This window comes from Macrobrachium nipponense, chromosome 7 (genome assembly GCF_015104395.2).
Source record: "Macrobrachium nipponense isolate FS-2020 chromosome 7, ASM1510439v2, whole genome shotgun sequence".
Lineage (NCBI taxonomy): Eukaryota > Metazoa > Arthropoda > Malacostraca > Decapoda > Palaemonidae > Macrobrachium > Macrobrachium nipponense.
This window is the reverse complement of record NC_061109.1, coordinates 78,559,704-78,577,450: the sequence shown is the minus strand read 5'-3', so window position 1 is coordinate 78,577,450 and position 17,747 is coordinate 78,559,704. Positions and strand designations below refer to the sequence as shown.

The 17,747-nt window shown below is 36.5% G+C and overlaps 1 protein-coding gene across 2 annotated transcripts in view; it reads right to left on the bottom strand.

Annotated features, from left to right (window-relative positions):
• Positions 1 to 5,629: 5,629 nt before the first annotated feature.
• LOC135217027 (rhodanese domain-containing protein CG4456-like) overlaps positions 5,630 to 17,747 on the bottom strand; it is a 15,677-nt gene continuing 3,559 nt past the window's right edge. The window contains exons 2-5 of one of the 2 annotated variants that reach the window (XM_064252620.1): positions 14,240 to 14,353; positions 11,349 to 11,456; positions 10,341 to 10,503; positions 5,630 to 6,339 (exon numbers count right to left, since the gene is read on the bottom strand). In XM_064252620.1, the coding sequence (XP_064108690.1) occupies positions 6,273 to 6,339; positions 10,341 to 10,503; positions 11,349 to 11,456; positions 14,240 to 14,353 (452 nt within the window). In that variant the 3' untranslated portion in view covers positions 5,630 to 6,272. The remainder of the gene's footprint in view (positions 6,340 to 10,340; positions 10,504 to 11,348; positions 11,457 to 14,239; positions 14,354 to 17,747) is intronic. The other variant, XM_064252621.1, reaches the window with a different exon arrangement.

Genomic DNA, 17,747 nt, shown 5'->3' with positions numbered 1-17,747 from the left:
TTGTTTTCATTTATTCACGATAGTTCGATGATTTTATATTATAAATATTGTAGCTCATAAGCACAGCTTAGTGTACTCTCGTTAACAAACTTTTTTTTTTCTTTTTCACAGAGTTGCAGTTTCCATTTCGTGTTCTAAAAGATCCATAAGACATACAATCCCATTCATTTTATATATTCCATCAAGAGTTCATGTACTACTGTATCAAATGCTGCATAATAAGGTCATGTAGTGTCAACAGCTTACACAGACACACCTCACTCCCTGAACCCAGAGTTAGTTTAATTCTGGCACGCAGCCTGACTTGAGCTTTCATTGGTCCTTATTATCATTTCCAAATCCTTCTTGTACGCGGGCCGTGGTTTCTGTGACACCAGGTAGCCAGCAGTTAATCAACGAATCTCCTTTCGATGTCACTTTTCAATAGTTGTCTGTTCTCAGTCTCTACATGTGGGGAGATGATAGATTTATAACATGACCTTTTGCAATTCCTTCAGCATAGAATTCTCTAAATCCTTATGTTTTTCCTGGGCCATTTACTCACCTATACTAAGCTTTTAGGGGGCCTCTTTGTGGCCCATTTTAATTACCAGCAGACTCACTCTTTTACGTCATGGGTGGTTTTGTAAGAAATGAACACAAAACCCAGTTATCTTTGCATTGCTTATTATGTAGTACCAAGGGTATTTGTTTGATCTCTACCTCTGTTTTTATTCCTTTCTCTAGTTCTTCTTTTACTTTACTACGATTCTCTGCTTACCTATTTTTTTTGGAGGGTGACTGATTTTTATCTAAGTAATATATACTTTATATTTATGTACTTTTATGTATACTATCTGTTCTTGTAGTAATCAGCATGTTATTTATTTTGGCTGGATTCGAATAATAATAATAATAATAATAATAATAATAATAATAATAATAATAATAATAATAATAATAATAATAATAATAATAATAATAATAATAATAATAATAATAATAATATATATAGATGCTACATCAGAAGCAACCCGACGGAAAGAGGATATAGAAGAAGGTTGGTCAACATCTGGAATGAGAGGAATAACACCCCCCAAACAGAGCAGAGGCTGGCAGACCAAGTAAGGAACATAAAGAAAAAGAACTGGCTCTCCCCAACAGAAAGAGAGGTATTGGAAAGGGAAATGACACACGGCACCGAATTACAAGAAGACGAACTGAGAGACGATGCCACAGAAGACGACAGGGATGATGAGGTATCAAACAACGACAGACGAAGAAACACCGACGAAGTAACAGACAGGACGGAATGGGTAGAAAAGATGAGACAATGGATGAAGTCAGGTACAGAGAGAACAAAGATCCCCTCCATGAAAGCATACAACACCAAGAAATTAAGGGAGAAAACAAGTGAGGTCAATGAAATAATGGGCATAATACACACTATCAATATCACAGATACAAATAACTTGACATATGCAGGAGCAAGATTAGTAGCAGAACTGATTGGGATCCGAACACCAACACCACCAGCACAACCAACCCAACAGAAACCAAAACAGCAACCTCCTTGGAAAAGGCGCCTGGAAAAACAAATCATGGTGATGAGATCGGACTTGAGTAAACTGAAAGAGATGGCGGAAAAAAGGCTAAGAAGCAAGAAAACAAGGGAGGAACTGAACCAGAAATACAAAGTACAAGAGAGGGGACTAAACAACACAATAGAAGATGTAAAACAGAGGCTTAAGGCCAAAGCACATAAGATCCAACGGTACATGAACCGGCATAAGCGATACCAACTGAACAAACTATTCGGAACCAACCAGAAAAGACTATACAGCCAACTAAGAGGGGAAGACAACCATCAAGAAATTCCTGAGCCGAACCATGTAAGCGACTCTGGGAAAACATCTGGAGCAATCCGGTATCACACAACAAACATGCAACATGGCTCCAGGAAGTCAAGGCTGAAGAAACAGGGAGAATAAAACAAAGATTCACTGACATCACGACAGACACAGTCAGACAACAACTAAAGAAAATGACCAACTGGAAAGCCCCAGGTCCCGATGAAGTCCATGGATACTGGTTCAAAAACTTCAAGGCCCTACACCCAAGAATAGCAGAACAACTCCAGCATTGTATCACAAATCACCATGCGCCCAAATGGATGACCACAGGAAGAACATCCTTAGTCCAGAAAGACAAGAGTAAGGGAAATATAGCCAGTAACTACAGGCCTATCACCTGCCTACCAATAATGTGGAAGTTACTAACAGGTATTATCAGCGAAAGGCTATACAACTACCTACTATGAGATTCAGGGCCTCTGTAACACGGTTTTTTCGCAATAACTTGTTATCTATGCATTTCATAAATATAACGCTTATTCAGAATACATATTATATCAACACATAAATTTTGAGTGTATTCTGCACTACGTAGGTTGAATAAATTTGGTACTTATAATGTAAAAGTGACCTTTTTTTTAAGACGGGCCAACTTACTCAGAGAAAAGGTTTCGAACGCACTCGTTACGTAACTTATGACATCATTTCTTCCCTCTTTCTCGATGGATGATTGGCTATGCGTAACGATGGCTAAACCTCTGGCAACAATGACATACAAATTTAAATACAAGCAAAGCAGTACACCTTTATGAACTCTGGAACCTCTCCACTGATAATTGTCATAATGAACAAACCAACAAAATATGTTAATAAATACAAACACGCCTCGATTATTAGTCTAACTCCCAAAATAAGTTTCCAAAGAAATTACAGTCTACTTATAGGTCACAATCAGATTGACAAGATGTAGGGAATAGTTGGTAATTACCAAAAACATGGTAGACAAGCTTTATTTGATAACTGCTATATCCAATGTCAAGCAATTTTTATTTATTGGCTATCTACCTATTTACTGAAAAAAATAGCCGGTGCTGTATATTGGCTTTAAACCTTCACCAATAATTATCGTCAGAATGGTGACTTCATGAGGCTCCGTTATAATTCAGGATAACACTGAAGGCTACCATGGGCATTGTTGGATTAGAAAATTTAACTTCTGGCTATAAAAACTAATTTCTCGAGTAGTTGTAAGAAGTGCTAAATGATCCTCAAGGATCCCAGCAGTTGGTCTAAACGTTTAATTCATGTATATTACTGCTATACTGTTGCGGCACTACTGCTACGGTAGTATTACGACGCTAGCACTGATACCCCACCCACATCTATGTATCGTTCCACCATTCGTAAAGTCTTTGGGTTTCAGAGCCGATGGAATTTCTGTCTGGTGTATGGGCGGGGCAACATTCAGTCAAAAGGTGTTTGTTTACCTTGCTTACGTAATGAATGTTTTTCGACTCTTGGCTCGTAATCATTGGCCATGGCGTCGGCTAGATCATTTTTACTCTATAAAAATTAAAACTATCGGGTTTGGGTTATTGATAATGCTGACAAAATTTGTGTGTGGTTGTAAAATATACATATGTCAACTTTCAGCTACATCCGATGCTTTGACAAGGAGCAAAGTCCAAAAAACCGTGTTACAGAGACCCTGAATCTAGTAGAGGATACAAACACCATCCCCCACCAACAGAAAGGCTGCAGAAGGAAGTGTAGGGGCACAAAAGACCAGCTCCTGATAGACAAAATGGTAATGAAGAACAGTAAGAGAAGGAAAACCAACCTAAGCATGGCATGGATAGACTATAAGAAAGCCTTCGACATGGTACCACACACATGGCTAATACAATGCCTGAAAATATATGGGGCAGAGGAAAACACCATCAGCTTCCTCAAAAATACAATGCGCAACTGGAATACAATACTTACAAGCTCTGGAATAAGACTATCAGAGGTTAATATCAGGAGAGGGATCTTCCAGGGCGACTCACTGTCCCCACTACTCTTCGTAGTAGCCATGATTCCCATGACAAAAGTCCTGCAGAAGATGGATGCTGGGTACCAACTCATGAAAAGAGGCAACAGAATTAACCATCTGATGTTCATGGACGACATCAAGCTGTATGGTAAGAGCATCAAGGAACTAGATACCCTAATGCATAGTGTAAGGATTGTATCTGGGGACATCAGGATGGAGTTTGGAATAGAAAAATGTGCCTTAGTCAACATACAAATGGGCAAAGTAACAAGGACTGAAGGGATAAAGCTACCAGATGGGAACAACATCAAACACATAGATGAGTCGGGATAAAAATACCTGGGAATAATGGAAGGACGGGATATAAAACATCAAGAGATGAAGGACACGATCAGGAAAGAATATATGCAGAGACTCAAGGCTATACTCAAGTCAAAACTCAACGCCGGAAATATGATAAAAGCCATAAACACATGGACAGTGCCAGTAATCAGATACAGCGCAGGGATAGTGGAATGGACGAAGGTAGAACTCCGCAACATAGACCAGAAAACTAGGAAACATATGACAATACACAAAGCACTACACACAAGAGCAAATACGGACAGACTATACATAACACGAAAGGAAGAAGGTAGGGGACTACTAAACATAGAGGACTGCTTCAACATCGAGAACAGAGCACTGGGGCAATATATGAAGACCAGTGAAGACGAGTGGCTAAAGAGTGCATGGGAAGAAGGACTGATAAAAGTAGACGAAGACCCAGAAATATACAGAGACAGGAGAATAACAAGCAGAACAGAGGAATGGCATAACAAACCAATCCACGGACAATACATTAGACAGACTAAAGAACTAGCCTGCGATGACACGTGGCAATGGCTACTGAGGGGAGAGCTCAAGAAGGAAACTGAAGGAATAACAGCGGCACAAGATCAGGCCCTAAGAACCAGATATGTCCAAAGAACGATAGATGGAAATAACATCTCTCCCATATGTAGGAAGTGCAATACGAAAAATGAAACCATAAACCACATAGCAAGCGAATGTCCGGCACTTGCACAGAACTAGTTCAAAAAGAGGCATTATTCAGTAGCAAAAGCCCTCCACTGGAGCCTGTGCACGAAACACCAGCTACCTTGCAGTAATAAGTGGTACGAACACCAACCTGAGGGAGTGATAGAAAACGATCAGGCAAAGATCCTCTGGGACTATGGTATCAGAACAGATAGTGCAAATAGACCAGATGTGACGTTGATTGACAAAATCAAGAAGAAAGTATCACTCACTGATGTCGCAGTACCATGGGACACCAGAGTTGAAGAGAAAGAAAGAGAAAAAATGGATATGTATCAAGACCTGAAAATAGAAATAAGAAGGATATGGGATATGCCAGTGGAAATTGTACCCATAATCATAGGAACACTTGGCACGATCCCAAGATCCCTGAAAAGGAATCTGGAAAAACTAGAGGCTGAAGTAGCTCCAGGACTCATGCAGAAGAGTGTGATCCTAGAAACGGCGCGCATAGTAAGAAAAGTGATGGACTCCTAAGGAGGCAGGATGCAACCCGGAACCCCACACAATAAATACCACCCAGTCGAATTGAGGACTGTGATAGAGCAAAAAAAAAAAAAAATAAAAAAAAAAATAATAATAATAATAAAAAACCTTATTCATAACGAAGAAAACGTTATCACACTCCAAGGGTCAAAGTTTAACGTTACTAACGCTGGTAATGAACATTAAAACGAAGAAATATTTGTGAGTTTATTTTTAATGTTTCTTTGCCTTCACTTGAGATTAATGATGTCATCTCCTATCGTATAAGTACAGAGGCTGCTAATACCAATTCAGTTCTAAGTAAGCAAATCGCAGTCATTGTATTGTGTATGAATGACTACTCATGACAGGAATGGATAGTATTTGTTGGTGCAATCACAAAGCATAAACATTGACGAATAATAACTTCCTAATCCAGCAAATGAGGGTTTCTTCTTTTTTATTCTTTACAAGTATGTAGTACTGGAGATACAAGGAAAACGCAGAAACAGTGTCATTTACAAGATCTACTTCTGGAAAACTAATTCTAAGTTGTCTCAGGCACAGAGGAAAACGGACAGACTTGGTTCATAAACAAAAAGTGAATTTCTTTTCTTAAACAAGTTGCATTTCGACATGACACTCAACGTTTGGCTCCTTTCAGAAGAAAATAAGTTCAAAATTATAAGAGGGAGCGGGAATGTCGTACAGTAGGTACAAGAGGAAAAAATAAAGAATAAGAGTAAGAGAAATGGCTTAAAAATGAATAAAGAGGAAACATTTCAAAACGATCAAAATCTTTAAAGTGTGTGACAGGTTTCCATGCGTTACTCGACCATCATGTTGACTTCCTAGCTGAGTCAAGGCTTGCCAAACTCCACTTCTCCTCCGTTTGCCTTCCAGTCATCGAATGAACCGCCATAGACCCTGAAAAATAAATGATAATGTTTAGCATTATTGTCATTCCTTCAGACCAAGAAATAGAGAGAGAGAGAGAGGGTGAGGGGAGAGAATGTCTCTATTGAAACCTGGGTGTTGATGATCCCGAACTGAGCCTGCCGTAGGATGCGTCCACACTGAGAAAACATGTCATAAACACATGTCTGAAACATTTCACAAGTATATTTCTGCAATATGTTGCAAAAAAGTCTGCAACATTTCACAATTTTATTTCTACAACATGTTGCAAAAACATGTCTGCAACATTTCACATATACATGTCTGCAACATGTTGGAAAAACATGTCTTTTACATGTCACAAAAACTTGTCTGCAACATGTCTCAAAACCTGTCTGCAATATGTCAGAAAACATGTCTGTTGCATGTCGCAAAACATGTCTGCAACATGTCTCAAAACCTGTCTGCAATATGTCACAAAAACTTGTCTGCAACATGTCACAAAATACGTCTGCAACATGTCACAAAACATTTGCAATGCGTTTCAAAACATGTCTATAACATGTCACAAAACATGTCTGCAATAGTTCCCAAATACATGTCTGCAACATGTCGCAAAAACATCTGCAACATGTCACAAAACATGTCTGCAACATGTCACTATTACATAACAACAGACGGATTAAACGCAAGTCAACGGCTTATATAGTCATCAAACCAGTGCTTCATATAAGTGATTATCCAGCATTTGCCAAAGATTCGTTTCTCATCGTCAGCGGTCGAATTGTAATCAACCTGTTTGGGATATTTCTGTCATAAAGCACAGACGTGTGTTGATGATGTGTCTTGAAGGAATATATTTAACAAAATGTCATTTACTTAAGGCATTCAAGACATAGCTATAGGCCTAAGTCAATTACTTTGTATTCACAGATACATGTGTGGTTTTTTTAATAATAAATGTATCTACATAATAATGTTGTATTTAAAAAAATACTATAGAACCTTTCATTCTGCTGTATTAATCGTGTTCCTAATGAAGTATACTCTAAGAGATTGTAGACTTAGACTGTTATAAGATTTGAAATTTGCTTCTATCCATCTAAGTTCCTAAAGTCATGTGATAAATGATCAGCTTATTGCAGTGAACCTCAGCCTAAGTATTGTAACCCCCGTAGGAAGTAATGCCGTCAATGCGACTCATGCCGTGGACTGTAGGCATTACTAAGGGAGCTTGCAGTGTCTCTTCGGCCCCTAGCTGCAGCCCCTTTAATTCCTCTCACTGTACCTCCGTTCATAACTTTCTTTCTTCTTACTTTCCACCCTCTCCTAACAGTTGGTTCACAGTATAACTGCTAGGCCATCCTCCTATTACACCTGTTAATCCTTTTATTGTCAATTTCAGTTTCAGCGCTGAATGACCACATAAGTCCCAGCTCTTGGTGTTGGAAGTGCATTTTTCCATACCAAGTAAAATCTCCTTTTTAGTTTTCTGTGAAACAAAACTATTATGCCGGCTTTGTCTGTCAGTCCGCTCTCAGATTTTGAAAACTACCGAGGTTAGAGGGCTGCAAATTGTTATGTCGATCATCCACCCTACAATCATCAAACATGCCAAACTGCAGCCCTCTAGCCTTTTTATTTTCATTTTAGGTCAAAGTTACCCATAATTGTGGTTCTGGTAGTGCTGTGGGTATCAACAACATTGGCCACCACCGGACCGTGGCTGAGTTTCATGGACCGTGGGTAGAGTTTTATAGGCCGTGGCTGAGGCCACCAGCAGACATTCAACTCGATTGCGCCGAAGAAACTTCGGCGTATTTTTTACTTGTTTTTATACAAAATACTTCTTATCTATTTTTCATAGCAATACCCAAGCTTGCAAAAGTCCATTTTCATACTACAAATGAAGTAAAAAAAAATAAAAAAAGGGACTTTTAAAGAAAAAACTCTATGACCCAATCAGCTGGCAAATTGAAACCCTGTGTAAAGAGTTGCTAACTATAGTTTTCTAAATACTTTAAAAACTTTTTCAATATTTATTGAATTGCCTACCTTTTCAAGTATAAAAGATACATTTAAGGAATGAAAATACACAGAAATGCCCCAATAATAAACTTGGAGAACTGAGATCTCTCCCTCAATAGTTCAAAAATGGTAAAAAATGGCAACTTAACGTTTTTCAGTGAATAAAGTGTCATAATCACACAACTGACACGAGAAGTCAAGAACTAGTGTGTTTAGGTTGCTAATGACATGTGATCATATGCGCGTGATTATTGTTCAAATCAATTGTATTTCAGTGTTTTTTGGAAATAATAATGAAAGGGCCAATGAAACTGGGAATTAGAAGATTTTATCTGAAGTGAAGAGAGCTGTTTTATCACCGTTGTTGATCAGTGACCAAGATAAACTGTTTTTGGACTCCCGTAGTTAAACAGCATTGTATCTTTTCTTGTCGTTGGTGAGTGTTATAGCAATCATAGGTGACTTTACACTTTCTTTTGCAGTATAGATAATGATCTCATGATATTATTGAGGTTGGAATGCGTGACTGATAAATAATCTGCGTCATAAAATTCTAAGGTAGCGTTCGGCTGTCAAGAGGCGTCACAGAGGCATAGGCTAAGTGGTTCTCGGCAGTTCGCACATCAGATTTGTCATGTCACATGGGTTTAACATATTTGCGCTATTTTTTTTTTTTTTACTTCCGCACATTCGCATTTAACATTATAATAAACAGCAGTAAAGGAGAATTTGTAATGATACTGCCATGGAGTCGTGCATATTAAAAATGACACAAGCAAAACTATTCCAAGCCCCGTTATCATAACTTTTCCCAACCTGACCTGATTATATACTAAGTTAGCATGAAAATATGAAATTCCCAGTCATAATGTTTGTAGGCCCATATTGTTGTTAGTGTACTGTTGTTCACATTTTCTTCGTATCGAAACATTTTTTAATGGTTACTTGTCGTTCGCTTCCACCAGTCAGTCTCCATTTATCTCATAACTCTCATCCTAATAAGCTTGGTTCTTCAACTCCTCTCATGCCCAGAGATGCCTAAATGACATACTCACCCGGTATTCTCCTAGAGTGGTTTTGTCATTTCCCATAGTTATGGCACAATAATTATACCAGTTTCCTCATTCTACCTTGCCATGTGTAAGCCCTGTTTCCTTGGAGCTTTGTGCTCAGATCGACAATATCTTTTTCTATGTAGTTTTACTGCCTTTCCATGATTCATTACACACACACACACACACACACACACACACACACACACACACACACACACACACACATATATATATATATATATATATATAGATATATATATATATATAGATAGATAGATAATAGATAGATAGATAGATAGATAGATAGATAGATAGAATGCATGTATAGATAAATATGTATCAAAAGATGGACAGACTGTGAAAGTTCCCAGCTAGTTTCATAATCGCACGTCGGCAACTTATTGCACACATCACAAACAGGTTGAACACAAGTCCACAACTTATTGGTACTTCCATTAGTGATGCCCATCCACCATTAGCTTGTTTTTAACCCATTTGTGATTATGTGAGCAATGTTACCAAAGTGTGTGTTTATGACGTCATACCGCAGTGTGGACGCGCCCCTATAGCTTGCTATACGCTGTTTTTTTCCATCCATCCATCCGCCTGTGGTGATCGCGCATGGTAACCCTGCGTCCCCGGCTTTAAATAGTTACGCTCTGGGTGTACATTTACAACTGAAAAGTGTTTTAATAATTTATTGTATGCGAATTACACCGTTAATATTCGAAATAGGATATTGTTATTATTATTGAATGTGAGCTGAATGTAACTATCCAAAGTCCGGGACGCAGTGTTACCATACGCAAACACCACAGGTGGGTGGACAGATGGAGAAAAAAAAAACAGAGTATAGTATAAGTTAGCCCTAGTCTTAACCACAGCCGTCAATCAGCTTATGATTAATTGACGGTTATTCGTATACCTGTCGAATATGTTTCCACTCACCTGGTTATGAACCCTGCAGCAACCATCAGCTCTCGAGCCTTCCTAGCTCTCCCACCCTTCTGGCACAACGTGATAACTGTGGCATCCTCTTTGGGCTTTTCAAACCCATACTTCTCTGTAAACTCTTCATCTTCCAGGGCCATAGCTTCGTCCAGCTCTGACACTGTAATCAGAGGAGAGATTTTAGTGTTCATCATTACCCCTCATGTTTGATATCTCATCATATTGAATGTCTAGGTCGTTCTTTGTAACTGTATTAGAATTATTTGTGAAATAGAGAAATTTATCGACTAGGAATTCCTAACATTGTTTGGAAGCAAAGTTTGCAAACTGTTTGAAAACATTTTCTTGGAAACTGCTTGTTAACAGTTAGCAAACATCTACATATGTAAATATGTACATGTACTTACGTAAATATGAATATGTATACATACCGGTATGCATATATTCTTATACATATATTACATATAAGTATGTATGTATAAGTGTATATATGTATGTATATGTATTATATATACACATACAAATATGCATATTAACATAGACATTATACATGTATATATAACACGCATAAACACAAAAAGTTTTCCATTCTGGATGGAAAACAAGTATATAGTAAGAAGTGTTTACAAACAATTTGAAAACTTTGTTTCCAAACAATGTTTTATAGTGTTGACAATCCTTTAATTGTGGATAAGCTGAGGTTATTTTAAGTTCTTTGTTGAAGTAACTTGAACTAATCAACTTTATTCTGGGAGTGACTGAAATCGATTTCAAATGTTAACGCAGCCTGTTCGGTGATTATTTTGAATTGCTGAATAACTGAAGGAAACTAAAAATTCTTAGGGAGAAAATTAAAGTTTTTAAAATGTGACATAATTGAAACATTCTACAACAGAAATTCAAAGAATGTGGATTGTTGCAACTGAAGTACAAGTTATAAGAAATATTCATATATGCGTTAGAAATATAAGATTCGCATTATGTTCGCCTTCCTAGCTCTCCCACCCTTTTGGGACAACGTGATAACTGTGGCATCCTTTTTGGGCTTTTCAAACCCATACTTCTCTGTAAACTCTTCATCTTCCAGGGCCATAGCTTCGTCCAGCTCTGACACTGTAATCAGAGGAGATATTTTAGAGTTCATCATTACCCCTCATGTTTGATATCTCATCATATTGAATGTCTAGGTCGTTCTTTGTAACTGTATTAGAATTGTTTGTGAAATAGAGAAATTTATCGACTAGGAAACATTGTTTGGAAGCAAAGTTTGCAAACAGTTTCTTGGAAACTGCTTGTTAACAGTTAGCAAACATCTACATATGTAAATATGTTCACATACTTACGTAAATATGAAATATATATAGATACCGGTATGTGACTGGTAAAAATGTTGTTACAACAGAATTCCATCTAATAAAAGGGGCCCATAAAAACACCAAAATATAGAGAGAAAAATACTATATTTCAGAGACTGCTGTCTCCCTCTTCAGGTAGATGAATGAAAAAAGTTTACAGAAAAGGTGGTATTTATATAAGAGATCCATCCACAGGTAAGCCAATTTAGGTCACTCCTGCTGATAATCTTCTTGAGCGTTGGTTGAATGAAAATCTTGTCGATCACATCTGAATCCCATGCTCCTTTTGAGATGTTCATTACCTGCCTCTTTTTAATTAAGGCCGATTCCATCATTTGACTCTTGTACCGGCAGTTGCTGCTATAAATTATACATGACAAATTCCAGTTTATTCTATGGTTATGTTCATTTGTATGGTTGAAAATAGCTGAGTTCTGTTGTCCATACCTAACTGGCCGTTTGTGTTGTATTAATCTCTGGGGAAGTGATTTTCCTGTAAATCCGATGTAAGATTGGTCACAGTCCTGGCATGGGATTTTGTAAACGCCTGTGTCCTTGGGGGATGTCTTTTGTTGGACGTTAATCAGGGATTTGGCTAAGGTATTTGGGTAAGTAAATGCAAAAGGGTTAGATTTTCCGAGGGTCTGAGTCACCGTCTTAATCCTGTCCAGGTGTGGAATTTTTATTTTATTGTTGGGTGTATCTCTGGTCTTGTCTTGAGGGGGTCGGTAGAAAATTACGATTGGTTTGTGAATTGCTTTTTCATTTATATGGTCAGGATACTTTAAAGACGAAAGTTGCTTACGAATTAGTTCAAATTCTTTTTCCAGAAAATCTGGGGAACAAATTCGTAAGGCTCTTAAGAACAGGTTGCTGGCTACACCTATCTTGATAGCAATGTCATGATGGCTAAAGTAGTGAATGTATGAAAGTGAGAACGTTGGTTTTCTGTGTATGGTAAATTTGTATTCTGTCGTGTCTCTGATTATTTAAAAATCAAGAAAAGGAATTTTGTTGTCTGTTTCCCATTCAACTTTAAATTTGATGCTGGGTACTATGCATTTAATTTTGAAAGGAATTCATTAAAATTGCCCCATCTATTATCCCATAATGTTAGAATATCATCTACTTATCTCATCCACAGCATGTTTTTGGATTTTATTGCATTTATTACTGTAGTTTCAAAGTATTCCATGTACAGATTGGCTAAAACAGGGCTTAAAGGACTACCCATACTACACCCGAATTTTTGCTTATAGAATGGTTCCCCGAATGAAAATACGTTATTAGATGCACATAATTCAACTAACTTTATTATTTTGTTAAGCGCCAATGGGAAATGATCTGAATAGGGGGATAATTTTTCCCTCAAAAACTGAAGAACGTCCTGTACTGGTACTTTTGTGAATAGGAATGGATGGATCTCTTGTATAAATACCAACTTTTCTGTAAGCTTTTCTCATTTATCTACCTGAAGAGGGAGACAGCAGTCTCTGAAATATAATATTTTTCTCTCTATATTTTGGTGTTTTTATGGGCTCCTTTTATTAGATACCGGTATGTATATATTCTTATACATATATTACATAGAAGTATAAGTATGTATATATGTATGTATGTATATGTATTTATATATACACATACATATATGCATATTAACATATACATTATACATGTATATATAACACGCATAAACACAAAAAGTTTTCCATTCTGGAAAGAAAATAAGTATACGGTAAAAAGTGTTTGCAAACAATTTGAAAACTTTGTTTCCAAACAATGTTTTATAGTGTTGACAATCCTTTAATTGTGGATAAGTGGAGGTTATTTTTAAGTTCTTTGTTGAAGTAACTTGAACTAATCAACTTTATTCTGGGAGTGACTGAAATCGATTTCAAATGTTAACGCAGCCTGTTCGATGATTATTTTGAATTGCTGAATAACTGAAGGAAACTAAAAATTCTTAGGGAGAAAATTAAAGTTTTTAAAATGTGACATAATTGAAACATTCTACAACAGAAATTCAAAGAATGTGGATTGTTGCAACTGAAATAAAAGTTATAAGAAATATCCATATATGCGTTAGAAATATAAGATTCGCATTATGTTCGCCTTGATGAATTGAAATTAACTTTATGCTTTTGAAAACTTAAATTTCTAAAACATTCAAATAAATTTAAGAACTGTCAAGTAGTTCGTAACTAGAGGTCATGCTGGTTACGAAAATTTAAATATATTTGATTCTAAATTCTTCATTAGTAATAAAATGTTTCAGTAGTGAAATCGCTTTTGAATGCTTCAGGAGTGATAAAACTTTTAAGTTCATTAGAAATGAATACGGAGACATTTAAAATTATATAGCAACAATGAAAACTACTGGAGCAGTTATATTTAAATTCTTCAGTGAATGATGAAACTAACTAAAGTTCATTTAGAAGTAAACGCCTGTATACAAAAAAAAAAAAAAATAATAATAATAATAAAAAAATGGGGATGTGAATGGCATTCATGCCATTCCTTAGTGCAAGTGACAAATCTTACGTGGTATGTTGTGAGCCCCTGGTATGTGCCCCTGGTACTCCAGCTCCCCAGGGCTTCTGACGTCAATGATGAAGAACTCGTCCTTCTTATCGTTAAGTTCTTCGAAGTCAATATCTGGAAGAAAGACGTTGTTTAACTTAAGGTCACGATTTGTCTATATAACTATAGGCTTTTTGGGCATCATTGTGACTTACTGCCGCTGTCACCAAACTTCTCAGGTCTGTAGCAGTTGCAGAAATAGTGTGGGGTCATTGGGTCTGGAGCTGATAGGTGGTCACCTAGCCTAGTCTGACTAGACTCAATGCTCTCAATCATTACGGATCGATAGACTAGCTGCGTAACCAACATGGGCGCCCGTACGTAGGGGCAAGGGGGGGGCACTTGCCCCCACTGAAATCCTGTGACCATAGGAGGTTACAGTTCCCTTTGAAATGAACAGTGTTTAACTTGAAAAAAAATGTATTATATTTAACTACATAACTTTGTTTTCCTTCCATTCTACATTACATTCTCTCAGTTCAAGTAAATTAAAGGTATCCTTATTATATTGTATAAGATATGTATGAAGAATAAAACTGCTTTATTCTTTCAAGAAATGTTTGATATCAGTTGAACAGCACTATATGGAAATATTGGAAAAAAGTAAATGTAACTTTTTTTTCTTTCCATCTTGCTCACTTACATTATTGTAATCGAAATTCCACTGCATATAGTATATAATATATATATATATATATATATATATATATATATATATATATATATATATATATTATAATTTGGGCCCGCCCCCCTTTGGAAAATATGCTGCGAGTGCCCATGGTAACTAATACTTTACTACTGTCTGGCACTCTCTTATTGCTATCCATCATGGTATATCTAAACTAGACCGCAACCCCATGAAGAAAATACTTGTTAGAATAGATATATAGAGAAGAGATTTAGCTAGACAGGACCATTAGGAAACCCTCCCTGCTACAAGCGCCAAGACCTCCCTTACGAGGAAAAATTAATCAATGGACGTCTAGGTCTCCATTCATTACAAGACTTGCAAGTCATGGGTCATGATCCGCTTTCAAACGTTGTTTCAGAGTTGCTACTTGTCTTTCCTCACTACATTTTACGGTGATGAGGGTTGTAATTTTGAAGTCCATAATAAACATTTTGTATTTTTAAGTTTTTTTTTTTTTTTTTTGCTGTTTAATATTACGTCCACACACACACACTATATATATATATATATATATATATATATATATATATATATATATATAATATATATATATATATATGTGTGTGTGTATATATTACATACTTATATGTATATTATATACATACAGTATATAGCGTGTGTGTGTGTACTTTTGTATGTATATTATAAAATAAGTCATTAGAAGGAATAAATTAAAGAAAGGACAAGAAGTAAGTTAAATTTATTATAGGTACAGGGCTTGGGGCCAGGATGCAGTTTACTTTAATTACTATGCACAAACAAACGCGCACGCACTCACTATATACTATGTACATACATGTATGTATATAAATAGCGGAGTAGCCAAAATGCTCGAAATGAGACGGTTAGGCTGAAAACAATTTTTGTTACATACACAAATGGGTCCTGCACGTAGTCAAATCTGTTAAGGTCTACCGTTGCCCCAGTATATAGAGTAGGTTAAGCGCCAATAGCGTTGCTACGGTTACTGGTGCTTATTAAACGTACGTTGGCAGCACTCTGGATGTGCCTAATAAAATAGCCTATACTCTGTTTTTTTCCATCTGTCCAGCCGCCTGTGGTGTTTTTGTATGGTAACACTGCGTCCCGGGCTTTAGATAGTTAAATTCAGCTTACATTCAACAATTATAATAATATCTTATTTCGAATATTAACGGTGTAATTCGCATACAGTAAGTTATTAATACACTTTTCAGTTGCAAATGTACACCCAGATATCCTTTTATTTACCTAAAACTTACACATAGCGAAACTATCTAAAGCCTGGGACGCAGTGTTACCATACAAAAACACCACAGGGGGATGGACAGATAAACCGGTTCCAGCTAGTTAGAAAACCAGCCGTTAGACGCAGATCGTGGCAAGGAAAGAAAGAAAAAAAACATTACCCTTCTTCAATTATGCGCGGAGGTGACCCCTTTCCGTGACTATCAAAGCTGGAATTCGAGATTGGTTTCTGTAGATAATTCATACAGAGTCTAGGGAATGGACTTCGAATTCGTATATCACCTTCTTTGCCACTTCCTCTACTGCGACACGCGTACTTCGTGGATAAAGCCACGAGTGAGTGACTGTCATTGAAGTTGACTGAACCAGTCAATATTCAAGGGGGTTGGCCAGTTCCCACTTATAGACATAGATATATCTTTTTTAAAAGTTAATGTTTGATCGACAGACTTCGTCAATGTTCCTATAATGCGCTAACGTTGCTAAAAATAGCGTCGTCGAAGCTGCTTGTTACGCTCGGAATCTGAATCATCATGGCAGCCTATTATGTTTGGATGGTATAAGCTGGAAACGCGGAATTATTATTGCTATTGATATCGGTAACGCGAAAAGTTACGAAATTTATGATTTCTCAAAATCACTGGATCAGATGTACATTTTTCAGTGGTGGAGCTTTGAAGGAAATCATTATTTCATATTTCATTTATTGGATGTTTTTGGGACAAAAAGAGTATACAAAATAAATGAGAATTTAGTCCATCTTACGTGTAAAATTAAAGAAATATTAGAGAAATAAGTATTGGATGCTCGCTAGATGTTGAAATGTCGTTATTCAATTAAACATAACCACTGCTTGTCAAACATTTTATATTTTTTTAAAAAAGATATGCCATGTTATTTTTCAGTAAACGAAATCTACAAATTACGAGCAACTTTAGCTAAAGTGTAGTACATTCTCTCTCTCTCTCTCTCTCTCTCTCTCTCTCTCTCTCTCTCTCTCTCTCGTTTCGGTCGCTGACATTTTCATTGGCTAAATATAGACCAGATTGCCTTCTCTCTCTCTCTCTCTCTCTCTCTCCTAACTCAATATTCTTATCATGAATGCCGTGGCATTTACAGCATGTACCTGTGTCTGACTCATTCAAATAGCTAATGTAATTAGGCCAGAAATTCCATTTATCGAGACGACCAGCGCTGATTAGCAAATACTAGGCATAGAATTAGAACGAATGTCACTAAATTCCATTACAGTTATTCACTTACATTCTTGATCAGCGCTTGTGGCCTGCAGCGAAGATTATATCGGAAAGTGGACGTAATTCTCTCTCTCTCTCTCTCTTTCTCTTTCTCTCTCTCTCTCTCTTAATATATATATATATATATATATATATATATATATAATATATATAAATAAATATATATATAATTTATATATAGCATATATATATATATATATATATATATATATATATAAACATGTATATATATATATGTATTTATATAATATATATATATATATATATATATATATATATATATAATATATAT